Source organism: Melospiza georgiana, chromosome 2, assembly GCF_028018845.1.
Source record: "Melospiza georgiana isolate bMelGeo1 chromosome 2, bMelGeo1.pri, whole genome shotgun sequence".
Taxonomy (NCBI): domain Eukaryota; kingdom Metazoa; phylum Chordata; class Aves; order Passeriformes; family Passerellidae; genus Melospiza; species Melospiza georgiana.
Window position 1 is genome coordinate 14,365,852 of NC_080431.1, and position 23,925 is coordinate 14,389,776.

Here is a 23,925-nt window from a genome sequence, read left to right on the forward strand (position 1 = left end):
TCAAACTGAAGTACTACATTTATTAAATTACAATCGGTGCCACGTTCAGCAACTCCATGGGTGTACATTGCTGTTTGGTGTACAAGCTGCAGAGATCACTTCGAAGCTTCCTCAAACTTGGGCTCTACAGGAGGAATGGGAGAGAGAAAATTCCTATTAGTTTATTCCATCTTCAAACACCACAATTAATTTGTAATTCAAAGAAAAGTAACCGTTACGTTGCCAAGCTAAAGGAGCACATTGCAGTCTACACCTCCACTGACTGATTAAATGTGGGCAGCAGTAAACAATAAGTAGGATGGAGACAGGTCTTTTTCACCTTGCAGGAGTTATGTATAAAGGCTAAGCCTCAGTAATGTTCTGCCTAAACAGCTTTTAGTGACACCTGGCACAGGGAAGAAGACAGCAGAGAAACTGAAGAAGTCAACCAGAACATTACTGGATGAGTATTTCCAACACAGCTCTATAAGAACAAGTAATCTCTCTTTTCTCCCTTTCATTAGTGTATCATCAGTGTTTATTAACAGAGAGGAGCACCCAATTTCAACTCAACTGAGCAAGATGCTCTCAGTGCAAACACTGACCAAGGAGTTCTTGATGTCAAAAGTACAGGCTCACCAAGGTTAGGGCTTTGGGCCCTAATGCCTGCTGTCTTTAATACAAAGTCTGAGAGGCAAGGGTCAGCTTATAGTAAGCAACCCTAAGGTAAAGAAATTGATGTTCCTACTCATATAATTACTCAGATTAATAACAATTTGAAACCTAATTGAAATTAGATCAAGGGTAGGCAACAGTGGCAAAAGAACAGAGTCATGTTGTGTCTGTGCTTTGCTCTGTTCCTACGGTCACAAAAATTCCTTTTCCTTACAAAAACAAGTAAAATTTTAATATGCATAGTTTCACACATGACACAGAAATAAAACTGAATGTAGTGAAACTACATCCCTAAAACTGTGGAAAAATGAAACAGAAAAACCATAGATCCCTACTTTACAGGTACTCTGTTTTATCTGCACCAGTAACAACCTGGCACCAACTTTACCCAATGTAGTATTTCGTACTACCAAAATCCAAAACATTTTCAGGTTTGTTCCAAATCTAAATTAGAATTCCCAGACAGTCTGATCAGAACTACAAGCTGCTCACTACGGTTGCTTGGCCTTGGCTGGCTGCCAGATACCCACCAAGCCTCATGCTGTCTGCCCCTTCCTTTCCACACTAAAACAAACTTAGAGCAGTTAAACAGAAATCATATCCAAATAGCTGAAGAAAAAGGTCTAATATAATTTAGCCACAAAATATTCATAAGTAAGGAAGTTAAGACCTATGTTAATTTTCTGAAATCAGTGGCTTTACAGAGGAGCTTACAAAATCAAGAAAGTCAAAATTTGGATGATTTTAAGACTAACTGATATTCACATTATAGTCTGCTGATCTTTCTGGCAAGATGAGAAAAATACAGACCTTGGGCTATTTCTGTTTGAGGTCTTTTTTAGGGTGTCTGAAGGACAATTAAGATAGCCTGATCTGACTGCAAGTTTTGTTAATCATTAGCAAAATGAAGACCACATCCCTGCTAGAAAAGACAAATAATCAAAACAGAAGTCACATGGAAACAGATGTGAACTGTGCAAAAGTGTAAGATTCCCAGTGGGCATTTTACACCAAATTATTGGTACAAATATAAACCAAAGGGGAATTTAAGAAACCTGTGAGTGAACATGTCTCTACTTGCAATTAGAATTCAGTAAGATTGTTACCTTACCCTCAAATTTAAATTCTGGAAACTTGGTGAGATCTCCCTCCCCATACGCTCGCTGGAGTCTTGCAAGGGATTCATTCATATCTTTTTGAAACTCAGGTCCTGCATCAACAGGCCCTCCAGCTTGCCTAATAAAACATTAAAAGTTGTGATTAACAACTCAGTTCTAATATTTCACATGAAAAATTCTACGTTTTCAAGCCCATTTATAAATTAAAACTTTTCTAACAGCCAGTCAAAGGAAACAATTTAAAATATTTCCAAATCTATATGACACCTTAGGGCCTCCTTACCTTACACACAAACAAGGTTCTAAGGGTAAAGGTTTTCTGCAGTCAGTGATGAAAATCCAGCTATCAGGGATGAAAATCCAAGCCTTTTGAGACAAGAGATGGTCTTACTAGGCAAAACCACTGATGAGTATGGAAGCTCTCAGGCTTTTAGTTTTGTATGTTCCAGGTGTGAATTCCTAACAAAACTGTGATTTACACATCTTCTGTCTCTGAAGTAGTTATCTCAGTTAGTAAAGCTTAACTGTTCTTGCCAAGAAAATGCATTTTGAATGCTAAAGAAGCAAAAATCTCCTCCACAACAGGAGCTTCTTGGCATTCAAGCATCAGATAACTAAAATAGTAACTCTTTAGATTGCCAGCACTCAGTTGTACCAGCACGGGATCCATGCTTAAAATTGGTAAAAATCACCAAGTATCTCCCTCCCTCCACAGATGGGTTTGTAGGTAGGGATAGACACATCTTCTACCAGTAGAGCGAGGAAGCATCTTAATTCCTTCCCAGGAATACTTCCCAAGAATAAATTACACAGAATTACTATAGCTTTCAGCTTTCCTTTCCTGGTCAGCAGTTCATCCAAACTTTACAAGAATCTAAGCTTCCATTTGAAGGAACTGCTTATTAACTTAAGCAGTTAAGTAAATGGACCATCCTGATAATTCCATTAATTCTTAATTGGTTTTGGAGGCTATTTCCATTCAGCTTCTGGAAACAAGACTACAGAATAACTGTTTTCCCCAGCCAAAAAAAAAAAACCAAACCAAAAAAAAAAAAAAAAAAAGAAGAAAATAAAGGGTTTATTTAGCTTTTCCCCCCATACTTATAGAGCATGTAGATGGGTAAAAATTAACACACCAGTACATTCATGCAGAGTGCAAGAGACCTTAACTGTGTAACTTAACTGCCCAAGAAAGAATGCCATCAGATTTTTTTCTTTTTTAAGAGAAAAAAATTGCTATTTTCTATTAGATATGCAAGAACAATCTTTCCCACCAGTGAAACCACAAATGTTGCAGAAAAACACACCTTAAATATTTACAGACCAGCCTACAGACGTATCAAAACTGTCAAAAATCAAACACTTCAGGGCTGATGTTTTTATGTCAAAATAAACAGATTTTCCCCTTAAGACAAATTCCTTTACTTACTTGCTCTTGGTGTTGTACTCTCTGATCTTGTCCACGAAGAGCTTCTGGACGGGGTCGAGCTCTTTTGCCTTGTTGAAGGCAATGGCAGAGAGCCCAACGTTCCTGCGCAGGTGAACGGACACGGCGGAGTGGAAAAGGGAGGAAAGCCGCAAGATCTGCTGCAGGATCATGGTGGCACTACTGCTTTAATTAAACACGAAAGGAAGAATAAAAAAATTAGTCACGGCGATTTAACAAATGCATTAAAAAAGCAGGAAAAAAAAGCTTGGAGCTAAAACCAGAAAAAATATTTCCTTTAGGATATTATTAAGATAAATGCATAAGAAGAAAGAAAAATGTACTTTGGAGCTGAGCTTTAAAGCTCAATACCTCCAAGAGAGGTAGTCAAAGGTTATTTAAAACAGCATGGCGGGGAGGGGAAATTCCAGCAACCACTGAACCCGAGGGCACCGTGATCCCACGGCTGCAGCTCCGCGACCTGGTTCGGTACCGCGATTCGGTACTGCGGTTCGGTACGGAACCGCGACAGAACAACCCAGACAAACCGTGAATTCCGCCCTTCGCGTCGTTTAAGTAGGAAAAAAAGGCGACACTTCCAAGCCCAGAGTCACCTTGGCCGAGCCGCTGCCTCCGCTCGGCCCCGCCGCCCTCGCAGTGCGCGTCGGGAGCCACCGTCCCCCCCCGCCCCTTCCACCCGCACACCCGGGGCTGCCCCACCCGCACACGCTGCCCGGCCCCGCTGAGCGCCCCTGGGACCTGGGACAGCGCGGGAAGAGCCCCGGGAGAGCCCAGCACGCACCGTCCCCGCACAGAGCCGCCTCCAACCGGGGGAAAGGGGCTCAGGGCCTTCCGGGGCCGCCGGGGCTGCCGGGAGCCGTAGTTCGTGCGGGGGCGCGGCGGTGTCCCGCGTTTCCCCGCGCTGGGCCTGCGCGCCGCCCCGATTCTGGCGCAGCCCGCTCCCGGACCCGCTCCCGGAGCCGGTCCTGCACCCGGAGCTGGGGGAGTTCCCGGACGCGGACGGACGGCGGGACGTGCCGGTGCGGCGGACGGACGGACGGACGGACGGACGGTGGCGGCGGCGGGTGAGCGCGGCCCGGCCCGTGTTTTGTTTCCGTTTCTCTCCCGGCGGCTCCGCGGTCCCATTTCCGTTTCGGGTTCAAACAACGACGCGGAGGCGCCGCGGGAAGCGGGGCCCACGGGGAGGTGGCGCCTTGGCGGCCGCGGGGAAAGGCCCTGGGATCGGGAACCGAGCGCTCCCGCCGCGGGGATCGCGGGGCCTCCCCGGCGTGTGAAAACTTATCCCCGCTTGTAAAAACCCTGCTTTGGCCGAACACGTAACAGCATGTGTGGCGTCTTGTGGCTCTCCCCTTGCCGTGGTGAGAAGCCTCTCGAGTGATGTGACCGGTTCTGGGCCACTCTTTCCGAGAAGGACATGAAGGGACTGGAGGGAGTGGAGAGAAAAGAAAGGCAGCGGAGTTGGGAAAGGGTCTGGAGCGCAAATCTGATGAGGAGTGAGTCCCTCCACACTCACCTCGGGGAAAAGCAGGCCCAGGGAGGACCCTGTATCTCTGTACAATTCCCAGACAGGAGGTTGCAGCCAGGTGGGCTCTGCTCCTCTGCAGACCAGTAATAGAGTCCTAGGCTGTGCCAGGGCAGGTTTATGTTGGACAGTAAGAGGAATTTCTTCACTGAAGGGGTGATTACACATTGGAACAGGCAGCCCAGGGCGGTGGTGGAATCACCATCCCTGGAGATGCTAAAGGAAAGACTGGATGTGACACTTAGTGCCATGCTCTAGTTGGTGTTCAGTTGTTGTTCGTGGTGTTCAGTCGTGATGATTTCGAAGGTTTTTTCCAACCTAATTGATCCCATTATCTTGCATAGTTTGCTTCCCAGTGTTTGGCCAGGTACATGCTGCACAGCCGCAGCTCCCAGTTTGGCTTTATTTTCTCACTTCAGGCTGTTGGTAAGGAAGTTAAACACATCAAATCTTGTGTGATTTTCCCCCACCCTGTTCAGTGCTCCACTGTCACCATCATAAAGCTGAAGTGGCTCATGATTGTAAAAGCTGATCTGTAAAGGACAGGCTGTCTGCTTTGTTACCTGCTTTGTGTTGGTATCTGTAATTTGGATAATATGGATGGATAGGAACCATGTGCTGCACACAGCAGAGCTTCTGTGGGGCACAGATAACTCCAGGGACTGGGCTTCAGTATCAGCTGATTATGTGTATGATCTCACAATTACCTGGTGGGGTAGCAAACAATTCTACTCCTAGAGTTTGTGCCCATTTCCCAGTGGGCTCATTGCTTGCTTAACTCCTTGTGTTCTAGGAAAAAGATAGATTTTAAGCAGAATGGGGGACTACTCTCCTTACTGTAAAAGATACTGGATTAGCACTGGGCTGTCACATGGGGAAAAGGCTCTGTTGACCATGCCTTCTTGTATGTTAGGGGAGGTCAGCTTTCTTCTTGGCTAACAGCTAAGTCTTAGGGCTTGTTAGGTTGAAGGAAAAAGAAACAAGCAGAAATCAGTAGGCTGAGCCTTCCAGCAATCAACCACAGGTTTTATGTTCCTTTGAACAAGTGCTGCTGTTGAAGTGTTCCTGCCACATGACCTCTCCATGCAAGCCAGGCTCTTTGAGCCTTCTTGTCTCTCAGCAGCCTTCAGGGAAGGGGCAGGCAGTTCAGTCCCATCTGAGCCTATATTCCCTTTCAAACTCTGCATCATCCTGTAGGAGCAGACTGCTAGACTTCATGTGAAATGTTCATATTGTAAGAAATCTCTTTATGCTAGTATAGGGAAGACTGAATAATTTCCCCCTTTCGGCTTCTGTGAACTTTAGTGACTTTATGTGTTTACATTATGTTGTTATTCTTTATACCCATCTCCCTTCTTTGTGTCTGTGCTCAGCAGAACCATCTTTCTTCCTCTTTGTGTGCTTGCTCTTTGTGCACCTGCTTTTTGTGCCTGGGTTCCTCTTTCCTGTCCCCTCAGGGATCTGGAAATATAGCAAAGCCTGAGAGATTCAGCCATGAGCTGCCTTTGAAGAGGGAGTGAGCAGTCACTACTCCCAGCTGCCAGTTGGGAGTCCAATCCATAGGGACCTCTAAATGCCTTAACTAAGTCTGTACTGCTGCTGTGGGCAGTAATATTTTCTCATTATCATCACTCTGCATTTAGCTGTATTGAATAATTTCTGGCAGAAATCTATCAAGGTGGTGAGTTCTTTCTGTGAGTTTGCACTGTTTTCTCAGTAAATAACATATGAATATGTCAAAGAACAGAAATCCCAGCCTAACCCCTTTGTGACCTTACTGGTAAACTCCCTTCATCACAAAAAAGACAATTTACCTTGGTCTTCTGTTTTTAATCTGATTGCTAAAACAGAAAAGACATTTACTCCTTTTTTATCATATCAGTTTGCTTCTTTGGAAGTTTTCAGCAAGAGACATTGCTCAAATCTGGGGTTTGAAATATTTTTTTAGCAGTCTGACAGATCACCTGTAACCATGTGGGTGTCAGTGCATTCAGGTATTTAAGCCTGTCTGCATTCTTCAGAAGTTGTGTTTCAGTCTCTCCCATTTATCCTGAGAATAATACACAAGATTAAGTGGTACAGGAATTGGATTCCTGGGGCCCTATTCAGTGGACACTACACTGGCCCTTTGGAGATTTTCATGAAGCCAGATCTGTGAACAGGTTCTGGGTTTGCTTCTTGTGGTGACATGTTGATAAGGTGGTTTTTTACTTCCTAACCTCGGTAGTTTCTTACAGAATGAACCTCATTGAGCACTTGATTTCTTGACAGCTAATCTTACAGAATAGTTTTTGAAGGAGATGATGAGTAGTTTGAATTTCTTTAGACAATTTACGTAGCAGCTGTAAAACACAGTTGGTTACTACTGCTTCTGAGAAGTTTTAAAGATTATGCATGTCCTTATTGTCTTGTCTTCAGTAGATACTCTTGCTAACAGTTGGTTTGGGATAGAGTAGTACCTGGGAAAGGAGGATTCCAGGATGGAAATCTTGGTGACCTCTTCTATTTGGCCATTTGAATAGTAGTAATGTTTTGCTTTTTCTCCAGTGCTTTTTTTTTTCTTCCACTGTGCTTCTGATTCCTACTTCTTTTGCTATGAATTCATGATGTTATTTATTGTAAACTGTTAATATAATGTGGCCTGGTTTTTATCATAAATATTTCATAGTTATGGTATATGTGCTGGTTAGTGAAAAATAGTAATGCCAGACTGACTATGTCTTACAGACCAAGTGCTGTAAATCTTTGTTTGCCACTTACGTTCCCAAGAGGTTCCAGTGTTCTAGAGGGCATGAAAATCTGGAGTGTTAGTGAGAATGTTGTCACAGAATAGCTTTTCATTTCATTGCTAACATCCTGCTTTAGTCTGGGACTTCACAAGATGCATTCATTGTGTTCATGTCATCAGCTGTTCACCTATGGGAGGCATGGGTGGAAAGATGAGATGGTCAACAAACACTTTGTTGTTGACTTTATTTGCCTATGAAGAAATCACACATCTTCTCTCTAACTGCCTCCTGCAGCATTTCATGTAAAATGCTGCTCAAATTTATAAGCATTTTTCAGCCATGCTAGGAAGGTAGTTTGGATTTTTCAGATGTGCTTTGCTGTAGGTGGCCTGTAGCAACAACAAAAAAATTCCATAAATTTGGGTGCCTCCAAGAGAATCAGGCTTTGGGCTCTGTGCAAATGTCTTAATAGTCCCATGTTTGCTTCTAGAACATTTATTTGAGAACAGGTAATATATTTTGTGCAATATGAATTAGGTTTTGGATTTATTTTTGGCTTTCAAAGGCTATTTTGGTATTTGATTTTAAAAAATGTCTGATAGGACACAAAATATTGTCTAGTCTTGTTGGTCTGTGACTTACACAAAAAATTCTTTTCTGTTCATAGCTCAGTTCTTAAGACGTTGCAGCCATGACTAAGAGAGAGGCAGAGGAGCTGATAGAAATTGAGATTGATGGAACTGAGAAACAGGAATGCACTGAAGAAAGGTATGTACTGTCTTTGCTTTTTGGGATCCTTAGGCAGCATTTAATTGACTAATTAGTTTTTCTGCTTCTTGTCTAATTAAACAGTGGTTTTCCAGAAGTTGAGATGTAGCAACTATAGGAAATCAGTATAGTGCTGTCCTGTTCCTCAACCTTCATTATCTAAATCTGTTTTGTTTATCTCTTGCTACGTTATTAGTACTTTACTTTCCCTATTTTCATGTCTGTAGTAGTATGTCTGTGTGTGTGTGTGCTGCAAACCTTTCAGCTTCAGTGGATCCTTCTGTAATTGAGATGGACCTTTCTGTATCTCCAGTCCTTTGCTTTACTGTTGTACAGGATTTGTACAGGATGATTTGTTTTTAACAGGGCAGAAATGATGCTTGGTATCTACTATACCATTGTTAGGGCCATTGAAAGCCTACATACTGAAGTAGGATACCCTCTGATTTAATTACCTCAACCTGGATTTTTAGTTTTGTGTGCTTCCTTTCTAATTTTCACTACTGTGTTTGGAAGCTCAGAGCATCAGTTAATGTGTAGCATAGTGCTGCATTCTAGTCTAAGCACAGAAAAGCAAAGGAAACTAAGTCTCTCAGAATAAAACAGATCAAACACAGAAAGGTATGAAACATAACCCAAAACTTAATTAAAGCCAAATGAGGTTAGATGTTGATACCAAAAAAATTGATATATTTTATTTAATACTAGAGAGAAAGAGAAAAGAAAGAAAAAACAGTAGAGGTGGGAGGCTGGATCAGGGAGAGTGACAAATATTAAGTGGAAGCTTATCACCCTTCCAAGAGTCCCAGTGATATCTTGTTGCTTCCCTCCATCTCATCTCCTTGGTGGTGAGGGTCCCTGCTGAAAATAGAGAATCCCATGGATTAATACACATTTGGGCAGGTGGGAACACACAGGTACCTCCTGGTGGGGGGACAAGTTTGGCACTGTCCCTTGCACGACTGCAGATCTGTTGCATCACGTAGGATCACACACAGTGCTGGGTCTGGGGACCCCCTTGGTGGGGGGCCCTTGATGAGCCCTGACACCCCCTCAGTTGTCCCTCACACAGATGTGGCCTTCCAGGGGTGGCAGGCCCCGCAGCTGGGCCAGTCTGCCTGCTGGAGGATGGGTGATCACTGCATCTGGCCAGAGGCCCTGGCACACACCAAAACCTCTCCTCCTTCCCTGCCTTGGTGCAGGGATCTGTGGGAGCCTGGCAGCAGAAAAACCTGGGGCTGGGGCTTCTACCCCAAAGGTGCTGGGCTTAATCCTTTTGTGATAGATAAGTAATGCAATGGTTGGCTCTCACAATCAAAAAGCAAATATTATATATATGTTAAGAGAAGTTTTACAGTTATGGTTTACCCCCCTTTGCATTGTTATCACGGGGTTACCTGAGTAGTCACGACATTTGGGAGGGTCAGCTTGTTATTATAGTGGCACCTAACTTCCAATCAGGATGTAAAGAAGTTAACTCCACTACTGGACAGTGAAAAAGGAGTTGATGGACAGTGAAAAAGCAGTCAATAGACAGAACTTTGGGAGGGGCTAAAGGGTTAAAAGGTGAAGCATCCATTGTGTAGTTGACCCCATGGCAGGAAGAATCCTTTGTTCCTGGTGCTGTAATATTTTCTTTATTCAGTCTTATGTTGTATTTTTGATAAGCTTTTAATATACCTTTTAAAATTTTAGAAGTGAGTATCATTTATCACACTCTTGTGAATGCATTCTTTTCCCCCAGCCCAGACTTAGGTCACTTTATGTTATCTGTCTTAACTTGCAGTTGAGGACCTCAAGTCAGGAGGCCCATTCAGGGTGTGGTGGTGCAGTTCTTGTTACCCACTTTAGCTATAATAGGCAAAAGTCCTTCATAAAGATGTTTAAGCCGTCTGCCATAACACTTCAGTTTCCAACAGGTAGAAAAACTGAGGCTGGTTAGGTTAACTTCTTTTTAAGAACATATTCTGGAGAACTGACTCAAGGCCACTTACTAGTTTCTTACTGTTCTAAGTTCCTTGTGTATTTTTACCACTTACAGACTATGTCTGTACATTCTGGTTTCCTTCTGTGTAAATGAGAGACTGTGTAAGATCATTGTTATAAATGTGTCCCATAACAATGACATTTCCCAATGCTTGTGCCAATACTGTCACTGTTGTAGTGTGGGACAACCATGTCTTGTGACTAATATAGTTCCTTCAAGGCTCCATGTTGCTGTACTTCTTTCTGGTTGTCCCTTTTATGTGTTAAGCTTATTATTCTTGTACTGACCAGTGAAAAGACATGGAAAGTTGCTGTATATGAGTGTGAGCATTTTTCCCTTCTATTTTCCCTGTGTTTCTGTGTTTGCATTTAACTTGAATATCTTTTAAATACAGTCCAGGCAAAGCAAATGAAATTAGTCTACTCTACATGCAAGTTAACAACATATGATATGCTAACCATGGCTTACTGTCTTGAAAAATGTGATCTGAATCTCGGTATTTACCTGAGCTTTTTAGTGGTGACAGGGTAAAAGAGGAATTACACAACTGTAAAATTAATGAGACCAAATTTAGTGACTGACTCTACTCAAACGAAGAGTACTCAAACTAATACTGCACTGTCAGTTTTCACCTTGTGGGGGATCGGTTTGGCGAGCTCTGGACCCCAGCAACACCAACAAGGACAAAAGCAAAAGATGAGAGGCAGTCTTTCTGCTTGGGACCAAAGTCCTACAGCTTTAATGCAGAACAACTCTGGGAGAGAAAAGAGGGAGTCTGGCAGAGGAAATGGTGTCTGGGAGAGGAAAGAGACCAGGTACCTCATGGTGGGAGATTTTTAACCCAGGGGGAGGAAAGGAACTACAGCCAATGGGATACAGCTGATGAGAGGCGTGAAGGGAGGAACCAACCTGAGGGAAAACAACACCTCAGGACTTGGGGGGGTGTACAGAGCAAACCCTGTGATACGAAACAAACCACTGAGTGCAAAATAATAACTGAATAAACTACTCAGTGCAATACAACACTGCATGATATTAAGATTTCAGATCTAGTTTACTTCCAACTTTTATTAAGCTTTCCTGTACCTGCTCTATTAACATGTAAGTAATGATTTATTATATTGATTTGCTATTTAAGCATTGTCGAGCAAAGCTACACCACTGCAGAATTTGTGAGTCAGGCTATTGACATCAGTGAGCCCATTGGAAATCTTAAGAAGTTGCTGGAACCCAGACTGCAGTGTTCATTGGATGCACATGAGATTTGTCTGCAAGATATCCAGGTAAATTGAAAGGTTATGAAAGATTTAACTTTGTAATGGAGAAGTGTTTTATATACTTTTTCCCTTTTTTCCATTGTCTGTGGAATTCATGCTTCATGTGGAATATTAACTGCAGTTAAGAGTTTAATTTCATGTCAGGTTCATTATCATCAGACCATTTAATATATGCACACTAATTCAGTATGAATACAATCAAAATATTCTTGGAGTTGCTGGCATGAAGTTAAGACACCACCTTGCAAGTGAAAGAAGAATGAGGGCAATGACCATTCTACTTTCTCTTGAGGTAGCCCACATCATTTGTTGCTGCCAGAAGTTCCATAATTCTAATCTTGTTTTTAATATAAATGAGAAGGTTTCTGTATTATTGAGGTATAGAAGTAGCAAAGCATTACTCAAGAAATCCCCCCCTCCCCATTTTTACAGGCATTGGCACATGTTAGACAGTGTAACTGTTTTGTGTTTTATTTGAAGTTACCATCAGACATCTGTGGCTTTTCCAGAAACAACAGGAGAATATTGTTATAAAGATAAAAATTTTTTCACAAAGGTGTTAAAAACTCAGAAAAGGAACTGTAGATAGTTTTCAGGTAGTGGAGGTACCTCCTCCTATTGCATTACTTATTTTAAGTCAAAAAATATTCCTGTAGGCAAAAATATCTTAAACAGAGGGGCAAGTTTCAAATACAGTCAATTTTTTTCTGTTATGTACTATGTCTAAGACAGTACTAAAAATATTTGCATGCTTCTTCAGAAAATTTGCTGTAGGTACCCAATGTTTCTAAAATTTAAAGGAGAGCAAGTTTATTCTATCTATGAGACTAACACATATTTTTAATTTTTTAATTTTTAATGCTTTTATCTCAAGCTGGACCCAGATCGAAGCCTTTTTGATCAAGGAGTGAAAACAGATGGAACAGTGCAACTCAGTGTACAAGTAATATCTAGGCAAGGTAAGCAGTTACATTTCTCTGTTGTACAGACAAACTAATGTTGCATGAATATTTGTGAGCAAACTTAATCTCTTATTCCTAGCTGTAAAATTGAGAAAATCAATGAATGGTCACAGAGCTTCAGAATGTCTTTTTCATTGTGTACTGTAGTTCTAAGTAGTAAAATTAAAATAAATATCATTCACTAATGCTATTTGAAATGTTTTTTAAAGGAATTTTATATTGTTTTCATAAGTAACAAAATTAAACACAAATCCAGAACCCAAACAACTCTTAGTCAAGTAGTATCAGTTACAGTATGAGGTTTTCCTCAAGGTTGAGTAGTTACTCATATCAGACTAAATAACACAGGCAAAAGATTTTTGTGGGTAGGTGGCAGTTTCATCCCTGTGAGGTGAGTGAGCTTTTGTGCTTTAGGAACAATTACATTGTGAAAGTAAATGTAGCTGACTGAAAATCCTTATCGAGGTCCGTGATCACTGTCTATTGTCTGTTTTCTTTGGATGAGAAGTCAGAATCAACCATTGTGCAAGAGGAACGTTAACCAGTTGGGTATGGATTTGTTAAGGCACAGTTTTTATTTGTATTATCTGGTATGATAGGATTTCCCTTTGTCAGATTCTCAGGAACTAGAAACTTCATTGTTTTACTTTTTGTCCTAGTTTCCGCTTTGCCCCATCCATATGTCTTGAGTGGAAGGACAGCCAGACAGTCACCACTCTTTATGGTCAATGTACATATTGGGCTGTGGCAACAGCTACGGGTGTTTATTTCTGTATTTTTAAACAGAGATGAGTTTGTACAGGAGTAGGTTAGTTATCTGTTTTGAGTTACGTCAGCAAAGCAGATGAGCAAAATTTGGAGTGCACTTTTTGTTTCCTTTTGGCTTCATTGTAGATAAAACAGAAGAAAACTTTTCTGCTTTGTATTAACAGTCTTCAGTAAGACAATTTGCATTTAATGCTAAGTGTCAGGTGATTAGTGCTAGGTTGACTCCTCAGTTCCCCATACGTAATGGGAAGTGTACTGCTGTTCTACTTATAAAATAGAATGGAAATATCCTTCAGGGAACTAGAGTAACTGTTCTTAATTCATGCCCAGTAACTTCTAGTATTCAGTGCTCAGACTTCCATTTTCAGAAGGATGTGAGTGATGAATATCTTTACTATCATCTTTCATGTTTGTCATGGTTTTGCATGGGAGACATTTAGGGAAGCGGTGCAAAGCTTCCAGCCACTGGAAAGCTGGACACACCTCTGTGAAAAACACATGTTAAAGATGAAAGAAGTGTGGGAACTTCCTCTTCTGGTTTGCAAAGAGGTAACATGCCCTGGCCCCCTGTGTCAGCCAGGCCAGGGCTGGGCAGTCCTGGCCACGGGGCTGGGCCCCTTCCCCATGATGAGGCCCCTTGCCATTGGCTGCCAGGCAGGGGAGGGAGTGCCATGGGCCAGGCCAGGCAGGCTCTGCCATGGGGCCAGGCCCCTCTCCGGGGGCCCAGGGGCACCAAGCCCTGTCCTGCCCGGGCCAGGCCCCAGCAGCTGCCAGGCAGGGGAGGGAGTGCCATGGGCCAGGCCAGGCAGGCTCTGCCATGGGGCCAGGCCCCTCTCTGGGGGCCCAGGGGCACCAAGCCCTGTCCTGCACGGGCCAGGCCCCAGCAGCTGCCAGGCAGGGGAGGGATGCCATGGGCCAGGCCAGGCAGGCTCTGCCATGGGGCCAGGCCCCTCTCTGGGGGCCCAGGGGCACCAAGCCCTGTCCTGCCCGGGCCAGGCCCCAGCAGCTGCCAGGCAGGAAGGCGGGGAAGGCTGTGGAGCCCTGGCTGGAGCAGGACCGGGCCGTGGCTGTGGAGATCTTGCCACCAGGTTCCCTTCCCCCAGCACGGCCACCACACAAGATGAAGCGGCTGAGAGCAGGGACAGCCCTGCAGCCTGTGCAGAGTGGCCCTGCAGCTGGAATTGAGTGTGGAGAAAATTAAAGACCAGCCATGAGGCTGATCCTGACACAGCCCCAGCCAAAGTTCCACCTCTGGCATTGAGTGACCATCTGCAGGTCCTGAGTGAGATGTTAACTTTTCAGTGCTTCAATCCTCCCTCAAGTGAGAGAAAGGAACAAGATGCAAGCATGTAAAGGAGCAACATAAAGACACCAATGTCAGTGAAGAAGAAGTCAAATCCCAGATGGGAGGGATGAGGAGATGCCTTGGTCTTGGGGCTGAAATACTTTCGTAAAGCTGTGGAGGAAAGACTCTGTTTCCCTGTAACACATGAAAGCCATGGGGAGATGAAGGGTGCAATTTGATATCAAGCAAAGGCTTCCATGCTCAAGTAAGCAGATGTTAAAGTAGCTGTGATCCTATGAGAAGTTTGAACAGAAAAGAAGAGTGGTTCTGTACCCTCAGGAGAAGAAGAAGACCTTTGTTCCCAGAGATGAAGATGATTTTAGAGAGAGATAATGAGAACTTTTGCCTTTGAACAGCTCATCTTTGAAACAATACCCATAATTTGACATGGCCCATAAACACAGCTGTAGGAAAAGCTTGTGGAAAATGGGAGGGACTTCATGATTGCAGATTTCCCCAGGTGGCTGCTATTTGTGACAAATTGAGAGCCATGAGAGAACTGGGTATTTTTCCCTCATGGAGAAATCCCCATAACATTAGCAAGAGGGACTGCTCTTCCTAAGTGAACTGAAGAAAGACTATTCTAGAGGTGGTAAACTGACTGAAATTTTAGGTTTTGTTTCTTTACATTGTCAGTGGGAAAGAAAAGGTTCTGGGGGTGGAGAAGAGTTCTGAAGTGTTCTGATTCTTACTACTCTTTCTTTTAGTTATTGTTAATAAATTTTTCTTTATACCCTTTTAAAATTTTGAACCTGCTTTGCCCTTCTCCTGATCCTACCTCACAGGAGGACATGAGTGTATTGGTGGTTGGCCAGTGCTGAACCCATCACACTCCTTGATGTGCCACCTGGGAAATCTCAAATTGGCGAACCAAAACCACTCCATAAAATTGGTGTTTCCACCAAGTTTTAAACTGAAACCGCCACAATGTTGTTCCTTTGTTTCATTTTTTCCCTTTAATGTAAAACTGAGGTTCATGATCACATAACACAAGGAGCTTCTTGCTCCATGCCCCCATCACACCTTGTCTCCCTCCCCCCCTCCCTGCCTCCGATCTTAAAAGAAACACTTGAATATTAAGTACTTCTGTGTCACTTTGGAACACTTCTCAGTAATGTTTTTTCAGCCTTGATACTTTAGCAACTCATAAGATACCTGTTTGTTCAAGGTCTGTAAAATATGGCAGGGCAGAATATCAGAAAACAAACAGCATGCATATGAATAAAAGGAAGATACTTGAATTACTCACAGGAATATGGACTTGTTACTCTTGACCACAGTGCCCCTTTGGGCCAGATGGGAAAAACCAGCTTCTTACTCCATCCTCTTATTTTACTTGCTTGAAAGAGGTTTTGAGATTCTCAGTTCACTTATGTTTTTTTTCTCCTCACTTATGTAATGTATAGAATTCAACTAAGAGAGTAATCAGTGATGCTAATCCTTGTGGTAGATTGGACTCTCTTATTTCTTGAAAGAAAAGCTGCTATGTCAGTTCAAATGTTCTACCAAATTTTGATGAGCTGGCTTTAAATTCAAAGACAACAGGTGAAAAATTGTTGTTCTTCTATAGTTGAACTTGAGTGTAGTTATTTTATAGCATTTCATTCTACAGCAGATAAAATACCATTCCTATTTTTTCATTTTACTAGTAAGACTCTTATGGCGCTCTGCCTTGCCATAACTCATTTCCTCTGGTTGGAGGAATGAGAATCTGGACCTGATCATCTCTTATGGATAGGTAAAGGGAGAAGAGATGTGAGGAGAGATGCAGGCAAACCCAGGGAATTAGTGTTGTTCTAGTGTTGCAGTAAGTTAGCTGGCAGATTGTTAATTCACATTTTTACTTACAAGGTGTTTCCTCTACAGAGAGTCATTGCTTTGATCTCCATGTTTGTATTGTGGATGAAGAACAAAGTTCTTCTGACATTTAGTTTTATGACACACAGTGAATTATTTTACTGAGCAATAATGAACTGTATCTCTTTTTCCTTTACTTTCTTTTTTGAGAATCAAAAATAGAATCTTAACCCTTAGTAGCTTCCCTTGCCCATTTTTGTATGCTTTTGAAGGAAGCCTATGTTGTGCATATTAAATTTTTCATGGCCTAGATAAAACATTCTTCTAAGTAAGGTATTTGTTTCCTTTTTATTCAGATCTGCTTCTTCATCTGATCAGCCACTTACTGGTTGTCAACATCTGTTTTCACCTCCTTGATTTCACGTTGCTGAGTTTTGTACTCTTGGATCTTTATAGTATTTGATCCCTTTCTAATATTTTTTTCAAGCTGAATGCCTATTAAAATCTAGAGGAATAGTTGTCTGAAAAAGACTTGTTTTTTCTTACCTGTAATACAGGTACATTGCTCCATTTGTTTTCCCTTACAAACTATGACTGGATTGTGGATTTAGCATTTAAGGCTGTTACCTGCAGAACCATCTCATGCTGTGCTTTAATATAGATCAGACAGGAAGGACACAAATAATATCTTTATGGTACAAGATACTGAAGTTATTTTGGCCATATGATGTTCTGTGAATCCAATTTTCATCAGCCTAACACATAGTCAAGGTTTTCCAACTCCTGATAAAATAGAATTGTAAGGATTCTTTTTTTATGTGAAAATATGTTTGATAAAAATCTCTTAAAATAAGCATGCTTGTTGGCATTATAATGAAAATTGTATGTTACAAAAATTGAAATAATTCTGAAAAATCTTTTGTACAATGTATGAGAATTGGTGAGACACCAGCTGGACAAAACACCTCAGAAGACAACAGAGAAGGTTGTGATACAAAGCATTAGTGAATGTGTCCTTTCTTCTGCAGAATAGATGCAGACATATCTTGTTAGCTCCATGATCTAATAGCTGAAATGACAGACAAAAAGCCAAAACATTAATAGCTGATAAAGCCTAAGATGAGGAGAATTTTCTGTGTTTCTTTTAACTTGCTGTTTAACACACTGTCTGCTTCAGAGTACTGAAAGAAAATGTTAGCTGCTTTGTGTAGACCCCAGAGATATCAGGGAAGTATTGTAAATGCTGAAAGAAATGCCTTATGGATGGAGTGTAGCTGGATACTTGTTCTGGGTCCTTTTGGAGTTTGCTTTTTCTATTTGTTTTGGGGTTTTTTATATGATATATTTCTTACAGACCAAAATACTGTACTTTATGCTCACATGCTGACCATTCTGTTCAAGATCTGTGAAACAGGTCACTTATATAGAACAAGAAGCTGAAATATTGGGGGAAGAAGGAGGGACAACTTTGTTATTCACCTTACTAAAGTATATGCTCTGTAATAGAGTATGTAATTTTAATTTAGGACACTCACAGAAATTTGATGACACTCCTGTGTCCTTCCTGTGTCTTTTCTGAGTTTTGCTAGTCCTTCTTCTTTCTTGAGTTTGCTAGCCCTGCTAATCAGAAGGGTTTAAAACAATCTTTTTGTTTTTGTCATATTTGCACTACTGTCTCCTCTTAAGTTTTGTGATGTTTCCATGCTTAGGGATAGAGCCCAAGCTGAACATCCTGGAAATCGTGAAGCCTGTGGAGACCGTGGAGGTTGTGATTGATCCAGATGCTCATCATGCAGAGGCTGAGGCTCACCTTGTTGAGGAAGCTCAAGTGATAACCTTGGATGGCACCAAACACATTGCAACAATTTCAGATGAAACCTCGGAGCAGGTGACGCGGTGGGCGGCGGCACTGGAAGGCTACAGGAAGGAGCAGGAGCGCCTCGGAATTCCTTACGGTAACAGTGCACAGCTGTGGGTGCACCCAGCCAGGGCTGGTCCCTTCTGTGCTGGGTGGGGTTGGTGCTCAAGGGGCTCCGAGGAGGAAGAGTGTGGTATGGGTTAGTTCACTGCAAATAATCTGCATAAGGGAATTGTAGAATCGTGGGAAAACCATAAGGGAATGGTTTGGCTTGGAAGGGACCTTAAAGTCCATCTGGTTCCAATCTCCTGCCATTGGCAGGGACATCTTCCACTAGATGAGGTTGCTCCAAGCACCATCTAGCTGAGCCTCAAACACATCCAGGAATGGGGCAGCCACAGCTTCTCTGGGCACTGTGCCAGGGCCCCACCCCTCTCACAGGGATTTTTCCTAATACCTAATCCAAAATCCAAGAAGTAGAATGAATGCTCATAATAGTTTCATTAAATGAGTGCTTTTGTGCCATAACTACCTTGTCAATTCAGTTTTTAGAAAGCACTTTTCTTCCTGCCCTCCTTAAAAATGTGTGTTAGTGATAAAGCTCTTCATGTATGTGTGAAATTTAACAGATTCAGTAATGGGGTGTTGCCTGTAAAGTTGCTGAAATAAATTGTTCATGGACTGAAGGATGCTGAATATTCTGTTAAATTAGATTTTGTCTGAGAAACTGTGCTGGACTTCATCATACTGGAGGAAGATTATTCAGAACTGAAAATAAATATTCTTCTAGATGATCATCTTTTTTTGAGTTAATGTTGTTACTTAGTAGGTTGCTCTTTTAATGTTAGCTTAAAAAACATCTCCGAATGTCTGTTTAAGATTGAACTGGAACTGTGGGATGTAGACCTGCATCATGTTTGGGAGATTATCCACCTGAATTGCTTCTTATGACTGGCAGAAATGTACTGTCAAGACATATTCAGGAAGCTGTTCCATATGAGCAGACCTGTAAAACTGGAATATATTTGGCTAGAGGGAAGTTTGGAAGGATTTAAGAATTCCAGTCAAGTCACTGGTCTTTGCAGGACATGCAGCTTGCCAATATTTTGAGCATATTTTTGATAATTAAAGCAAAGGCTTTTTCATTACTTTTTTGTTTTCTCATTGGTAAGCACTTCAAAAATAGTTTTCTTCATGTTATGTCTGTTGATAATCAGGGATTTGATGTGTAATGTTTGAAAAAAAAGTGAGGGATTATCAGAAGCAGATTAATACTTTTCATCATGCTGTCACATTAATATTAGAATAAACTGGCTTAAACCAATGCTGTTATGTTGAATAATATTTTTAATAAACTTTTATAATGTTGATGCTTTAAGAAAACCCTATAACCCACAACTGTGGCTTCAAAAGTTCAATGATTTTTGGGCCATAGGAGTGCAGATTTTTCAGTAAAATCATATTAGTTCATTATGATCGAGATTCATACATTATGAAAAATAGTGTTCTCTTGATGTCAAAAAATATGCTAAATTACACCCCTAAAAAGAATAACATTTTAAATGTTTTCTGAGTAGACACTACAGGGATCTGGGCTGGAATAAGGTACTCCTATGTTAAACATTGTAATCCAAAATTATTTCTTGAATCTTCTCAGGAGACTGGATGCATTGATGTTAAGAGTCAAAGCTAGTGAATAAATAATCATCCAGAAAAGTAGTGGTTCAATGTCTTCATCCTTACAGGCTTCTCTGGTTTGCTGCAAATGGAAAACTGGCATTTAGCAGGTCTTTAAAGTGTTGGTTTATGTTATGTTTTGGGTGGATTTTATTAGAGATTATAAATATTTTTCTGTTAGAAGTATTTCTGCTATTGGAATCCAAATATTTGGTACCTAGAAGGAAGGAAAATGTTAATTGGTATGAGAAATAAATGCAGAAATGGAGCAGCAGAAAGCTTGGACACCACAGAAGTGGTTAGAGAAAGTAATGATTTTTTGTTTCCTTGAGAAGAAATTAGCAGCTTTTTGATGGAAGCTCACTGCTGCTGATGTTTGGTAGATCAACCCTCTTGTGGTGTGTCTTTTGCCACAGGATTACATTCCATTGTTTTAGGTAGCATTAGTGAAAAATGATACCATGTAGCTGTTCTTTGTTAACCAAAATTAAATTTGTAGCTCCTAGATAAATGTTTATAGACTTAGGATACTTTGCTTTCTCTAAATCTTAATTTTCTTAATTTTTCTTAATGCCTAATTTTATTTGTTTTAAATCTTAAAATAAAAAATTGTCAAGGTGACATCTGCTTGGGATATCAGAATTTAAAAATACATAATCACTCTGCTCCAGTGAAAAGTGACAAGATTGTCACTACTTTAGTTGTGTCTTTAGATGTCTCTACTTTAGTTTCTTGTTCTTAACCTGTTGACATATTTTAATATGTTATATCCAATGTTAACATCCCAAAATTTCATGGTCTGGCTGAAAAGGTCCTGCAGAAGCAATCACTCACCTGCAGTAGGCCAATGCTCAGACAGGCTTTAAGCCAGGGATACTTGAAAAAAACCTGGTCCTTCCTCAGTTTTATTGCTCAGTATTCCCTGTAGTGTGGAATGTGCCTTGGGTCAGTTGAGGTCTGCTGTCCCTCCTCAGTTTCGTGTGCACCCCCTGTCTGCTCCCTGGGTGGCTGAATGAGAAACTCCTTGTATTGGAGTCCATAGTCTCCAATAAAAAAGTACAAGGTAATTTGTTCTTCTGGATATTCCATATGTGCAGAAATATCTAGAATAATATTGAATATCAGATTTACTTGAAAATCATTGATATTACATGGATTTCTGGTCTAGCAGAGTGATACAAGGTACATTAAAACCCAGCACAGAGGTAAGATATACTTGAATGAATACAGCAGTTTCAGAACATTGCTCAATAACCCAACAGGATTCCCTGTACAGTTGTCTATAATATACTCACCATTACAAGGTTAGGTGTTCCTAATGGCCAAGAAGGAGAACATGAGTAGAGCCAACTCAAGCCCATTGTTCTCTTCAAAATTCTCTTGCTAGTTTTGTGCTTTATGTCCTCTCTGTTGGGCTGAGCCACATCTTCATGGCCTCTGCAAGTGCTGCTCAGCAGTGGACAAAACATCTCAGTGTTAGTAACAGTGGTTTGGTCACCAGCCTAAAGTACAACACAACAAGGGGCTTCTGGGAAGAAAATGAATCCATCCCAGACCTAGCCACTGGTGGTTTTTGTCGGCAGAAACTGAGATGTTGTGGATGAGTTAAGAATGTAGTATTTTGTTATAATTGCAAACTGATCAATATTTTTGAAGGAGAGTATCCTTCTGTGAGAGAAGGTACTGTTTTCTTGAAGCTAAAGACCTGTGGAAGAAGAAAATTCTTTTTTTTTTTTTTTTATGTTTGAGATATGTCAGGCATAGATCTGATGTAAAAACTTTCTCTGAAGAAAATTGTTCTTTCACCCTTTCTGTCACCACACCATTCCACCACCATTTTAAGTGCAGTCACCAACTTTCCAGGTAAATTTGGTCTCAGTAACTCTGCTTCTTGATGTTGTGCCTTTACTCTTATGGAAGTTAATATATAATAACCTTGCAGTGTATGATGAGGTGATTTGCAGTTTCATCCATCTTTTCCAGACCCAGTTCAGTGGTCGACAGACCAGGTGCTCCACTGGGTGGTGTGGGTGATGAAGGAGTTCAGCATGACTGACATCGACCTCAACGCACTCAGCATTCCTGGCCGCGACCTCTGCAACCTCAGCCAAGAAGATTTCTTCCAGCGTGTCCCACGGGGAGAAATCCTCTGGAGCCACCTGGAACTTCTTCGAAAGTGTATGGCAGTTTGTTTTATTTTTTTTAAGACTTTTTTCTTGAAGTATGAAACCCATTATGAGCAGTCATTTTTCCTTTACTTGATGTTGATGGTAAAAACAAGGGTATCAGTACAAGATAAGAGAAGGTATTAGAATGTCTGCTGCCATGAAACATTGGCTGCATATTAAACACTGCCTGTCTTTTATCAAACCTTATAACTGGTGGAAGGTAGTGAATGATTATTCCACTTTTGTTTTTTATAAAGCTTCATCGTTATTGCATCCACTGAATTTGTTAGTTCTATAATTAAATATTGATTTTGAGTTATGAAATGTACATTTCTGTGTCATATTGAAGTGGCAATTTTTAAGGACAGGAAGTGAAGCCCTAGATGGTATACAACACAGCTGCTAAGTATGTGCATAATACACTAACATAATAAATATATGTGCATTTCAGATGTACCATGCTTGGAGGTAACTTGCCTGACTAATAACTAATTATGTCTTCATTTGCATAATATAGCAGAAGGTTTTTGGGGATGGAGCCTAGTGGAAATTTGCCACGTACACCTTTCTAAAGATGAGTGACAGATGTTAAATGTCTCCACTTGTAAGGCCATGAACTGTACATGTCTCTTGCAAACCGATACCAAATTTTTATTTCTTTCCTCTATGAAATAAGGAAGTTTTTGATCTTCAGGTGACTTATTATTTGCAGGTTAAATATAAGCCTGTTGTTCTTTTTTCCAATCTGTAGATGTGTTGGCTAGCCAAGAACACTCTGGAGAAATAGCAACTGTTACAATTGATCAGCGTAAGTACTTCTGTCAGCACTAATTCACACAATTCACTGTGTGCAGGTTTAGCACTGTACTGTGGTTCAGAAGTTTGATAGTACAACATTTAGAAAATCACTCGAGAGATTTTCCTTGAGAAAGGGAGGAGGACATATTTTTAACTTCAAAGCATAACATTGAGTTTCTCTATATTTTGTTACTGGCTGAAAGGTAGTGTTTGACCTGAACTGTGGAAGTTTATAACTTTCATTTTGGATGGTAGATTCTTCACTTTCTTGAAGTAAGCTGTCTAGGGTACATATTTGAGGTTTTTAGTTGTTTCAGGGCTTCAGGTTGTATATTGCATTAATGAATGGATCTATTTAAATATTAATTTCAAATTAAAAAGTGTTTCAAAAAACTGAAGGGTTCTGTGGAAGAGATGACTTGCTTAGAAACCAATATTAGAAATAATACATTAAAGTAACTTTCCAGTTATTTGAAACTCATTCTTTCAGCTAAGCAGTGTCATAAATTATTGAAATGAATCAATTTTCAGATGATTTATAAGCATCTTACATGTTAAATAGACATACTGTTTATTACATCCTGTGGTTGTGTCTAGTTAAAGCCAGCTTGAGTGTGGCATCTGTGTCCCCCTACACCATTGCAATAGAAGGTGTTTGCTGTTTGAATATCAGGTATGGAGCTTGTGCAGTGACTGTAGAGAAAAGGGCATTAGGGCAGATAAGGTGGGAACAGTATGAAGACAAAAGAAGGGCTTGAGAGAGTTTGTATTCTTTTTGTGGAAGCATGTGATACACATGATAATAAACTAAAACTGGTGTTTTATCTGTAATGTGACACTTCTGCAATGAGTCTAAAACTGCAATTTTCACATAAGAGGTAAAAAGGTCTTTAAATTATACTTAGCATTGTGACTTAAAGCAGTGTGCCTTTTTAGCAAAAGAAAAAACTAGCTTTTAGATGTTATGATAATACAGGTAATAAATAAAATATGCCTGTTTCTGTGCAAACAATTTATAGTTGATGTTCTGCAACATTCTCTGCCCTACAG

At 41.0% G+C, this 23,925-nt stretch overlaps 2 protein-coding genes across 14 annotated transcripts in view; one reads left to right on the plus strand and one right to left on the minus strand.

Moving 5' to 3' along the window:
* Window positions 1-4,278, minus strand: ATP5PF (ATP synthase peripheral stalk subunit F6). 10 transcript variants are annotated; one of them, XM_058018819.1, is made up of 4 exons: window positions 4,001-4,278; window positions 3,202-3,384; window positions 1,766-1,890; window positions 1-124 (listed from the first exon to the last, which is right to left on the minus strand). In XM_058018819.1, the coding sequence occupies exons 2-4, from the start codon at window positions 3,369-3,371 to the stop codon at window positions 96-98; spliced, it is 324 nt and encodes a 107-aa protein (XP_057874802.1). In that variant the 5' UTR covers window positions 3,372-3,384; window positions 4,001-4,278; the 3' UTR covers window positions 1-95. The 10 variants fall into 10 exon arrangements, with proteins under 10 accessions (XP_057874802.1, XP_057874792.1, XP_057874798.1 ...); XM_058018809.1 differs by having other exon boundaries at window positions 3,202-3,381; window positions 4,001-4,085; XM_058018815.1 differs by having other exon boundaries at window positions 3,202-3,381; window positions 3,958-4,038.
* The window catches only part of GABPA (GA binding protein transcription factor subunit alpha), a 24,856-nt gene continuing 5,131 nt past the window's right edge, over window positions 4,201-23,925 (plus strand). The window contains exons 1-7 of one of the 4 annotated variants that reach the window (XM_058018802.1): window positions 4,201-4,283; window positions 8,138-8,238; window positions 11,364-11,508; window positions 12,377-12,461; window positions 18,084-18,329; window positions 21,893-22,087; window positions 22,829-22,885. In XM_058018802.1, the coding sequence (XP_057874785.1) occupies window positions 8,162-8,238; window positions 11,364-11,508; window positions 12,377-12,461; window positions 18,084-18,329; window positions 21,893-22,087; window positions 22,829-22,885 (805 nt within the window). In that variant the 5' untranslated portion in view covers window positions 4,201-4,283; window positions 8,138-8,161. Of the gene's footprint in view, window positions 4,284-4,404; window positions 4,713-4,751; window positions 4,803-8,137; window positions 8,239-11,363; window positions 11,509-12,376; window positions 12,462-18,083; window positions 18,330-21,892; window positions 22,088-22,828; window positions 22,886-23,925 lie in introns of those variants that run through there. The other 3 variants (XM_058018803.1, XM_058018805.1, XM_058018806.1) reach the window with 3 other exon arrangements.

What these genes read in the sequence shown, in the direction of transcription:
- ATP5PF (XM_058018819.1), bottom strand. Translation starts at nt 3,371, where the DNA reads ATGATCCTGCAGCAGATCTTGCGGCTTTCCTCCCTTTTCCACTCCGCC. An exon ending in GAGTACAACACCAAGAGCAA is followed by an intron (nt 1,891 to 3,201) that starts GTAAGTAAAGGA and finishes ATGTTTTATTAG; the next exon opens with GCAAGCTGGAGGGCCTGTTG. An exon ending in TCCAGAATTTAAATTTGAGG is followed by an intron (nt 125 to 1,765) that starts GTAAGGTAACAA and finishes TTCCTCCTGTAG; the next exon opens with AGCCCAAGTTTGAGGAAGCT.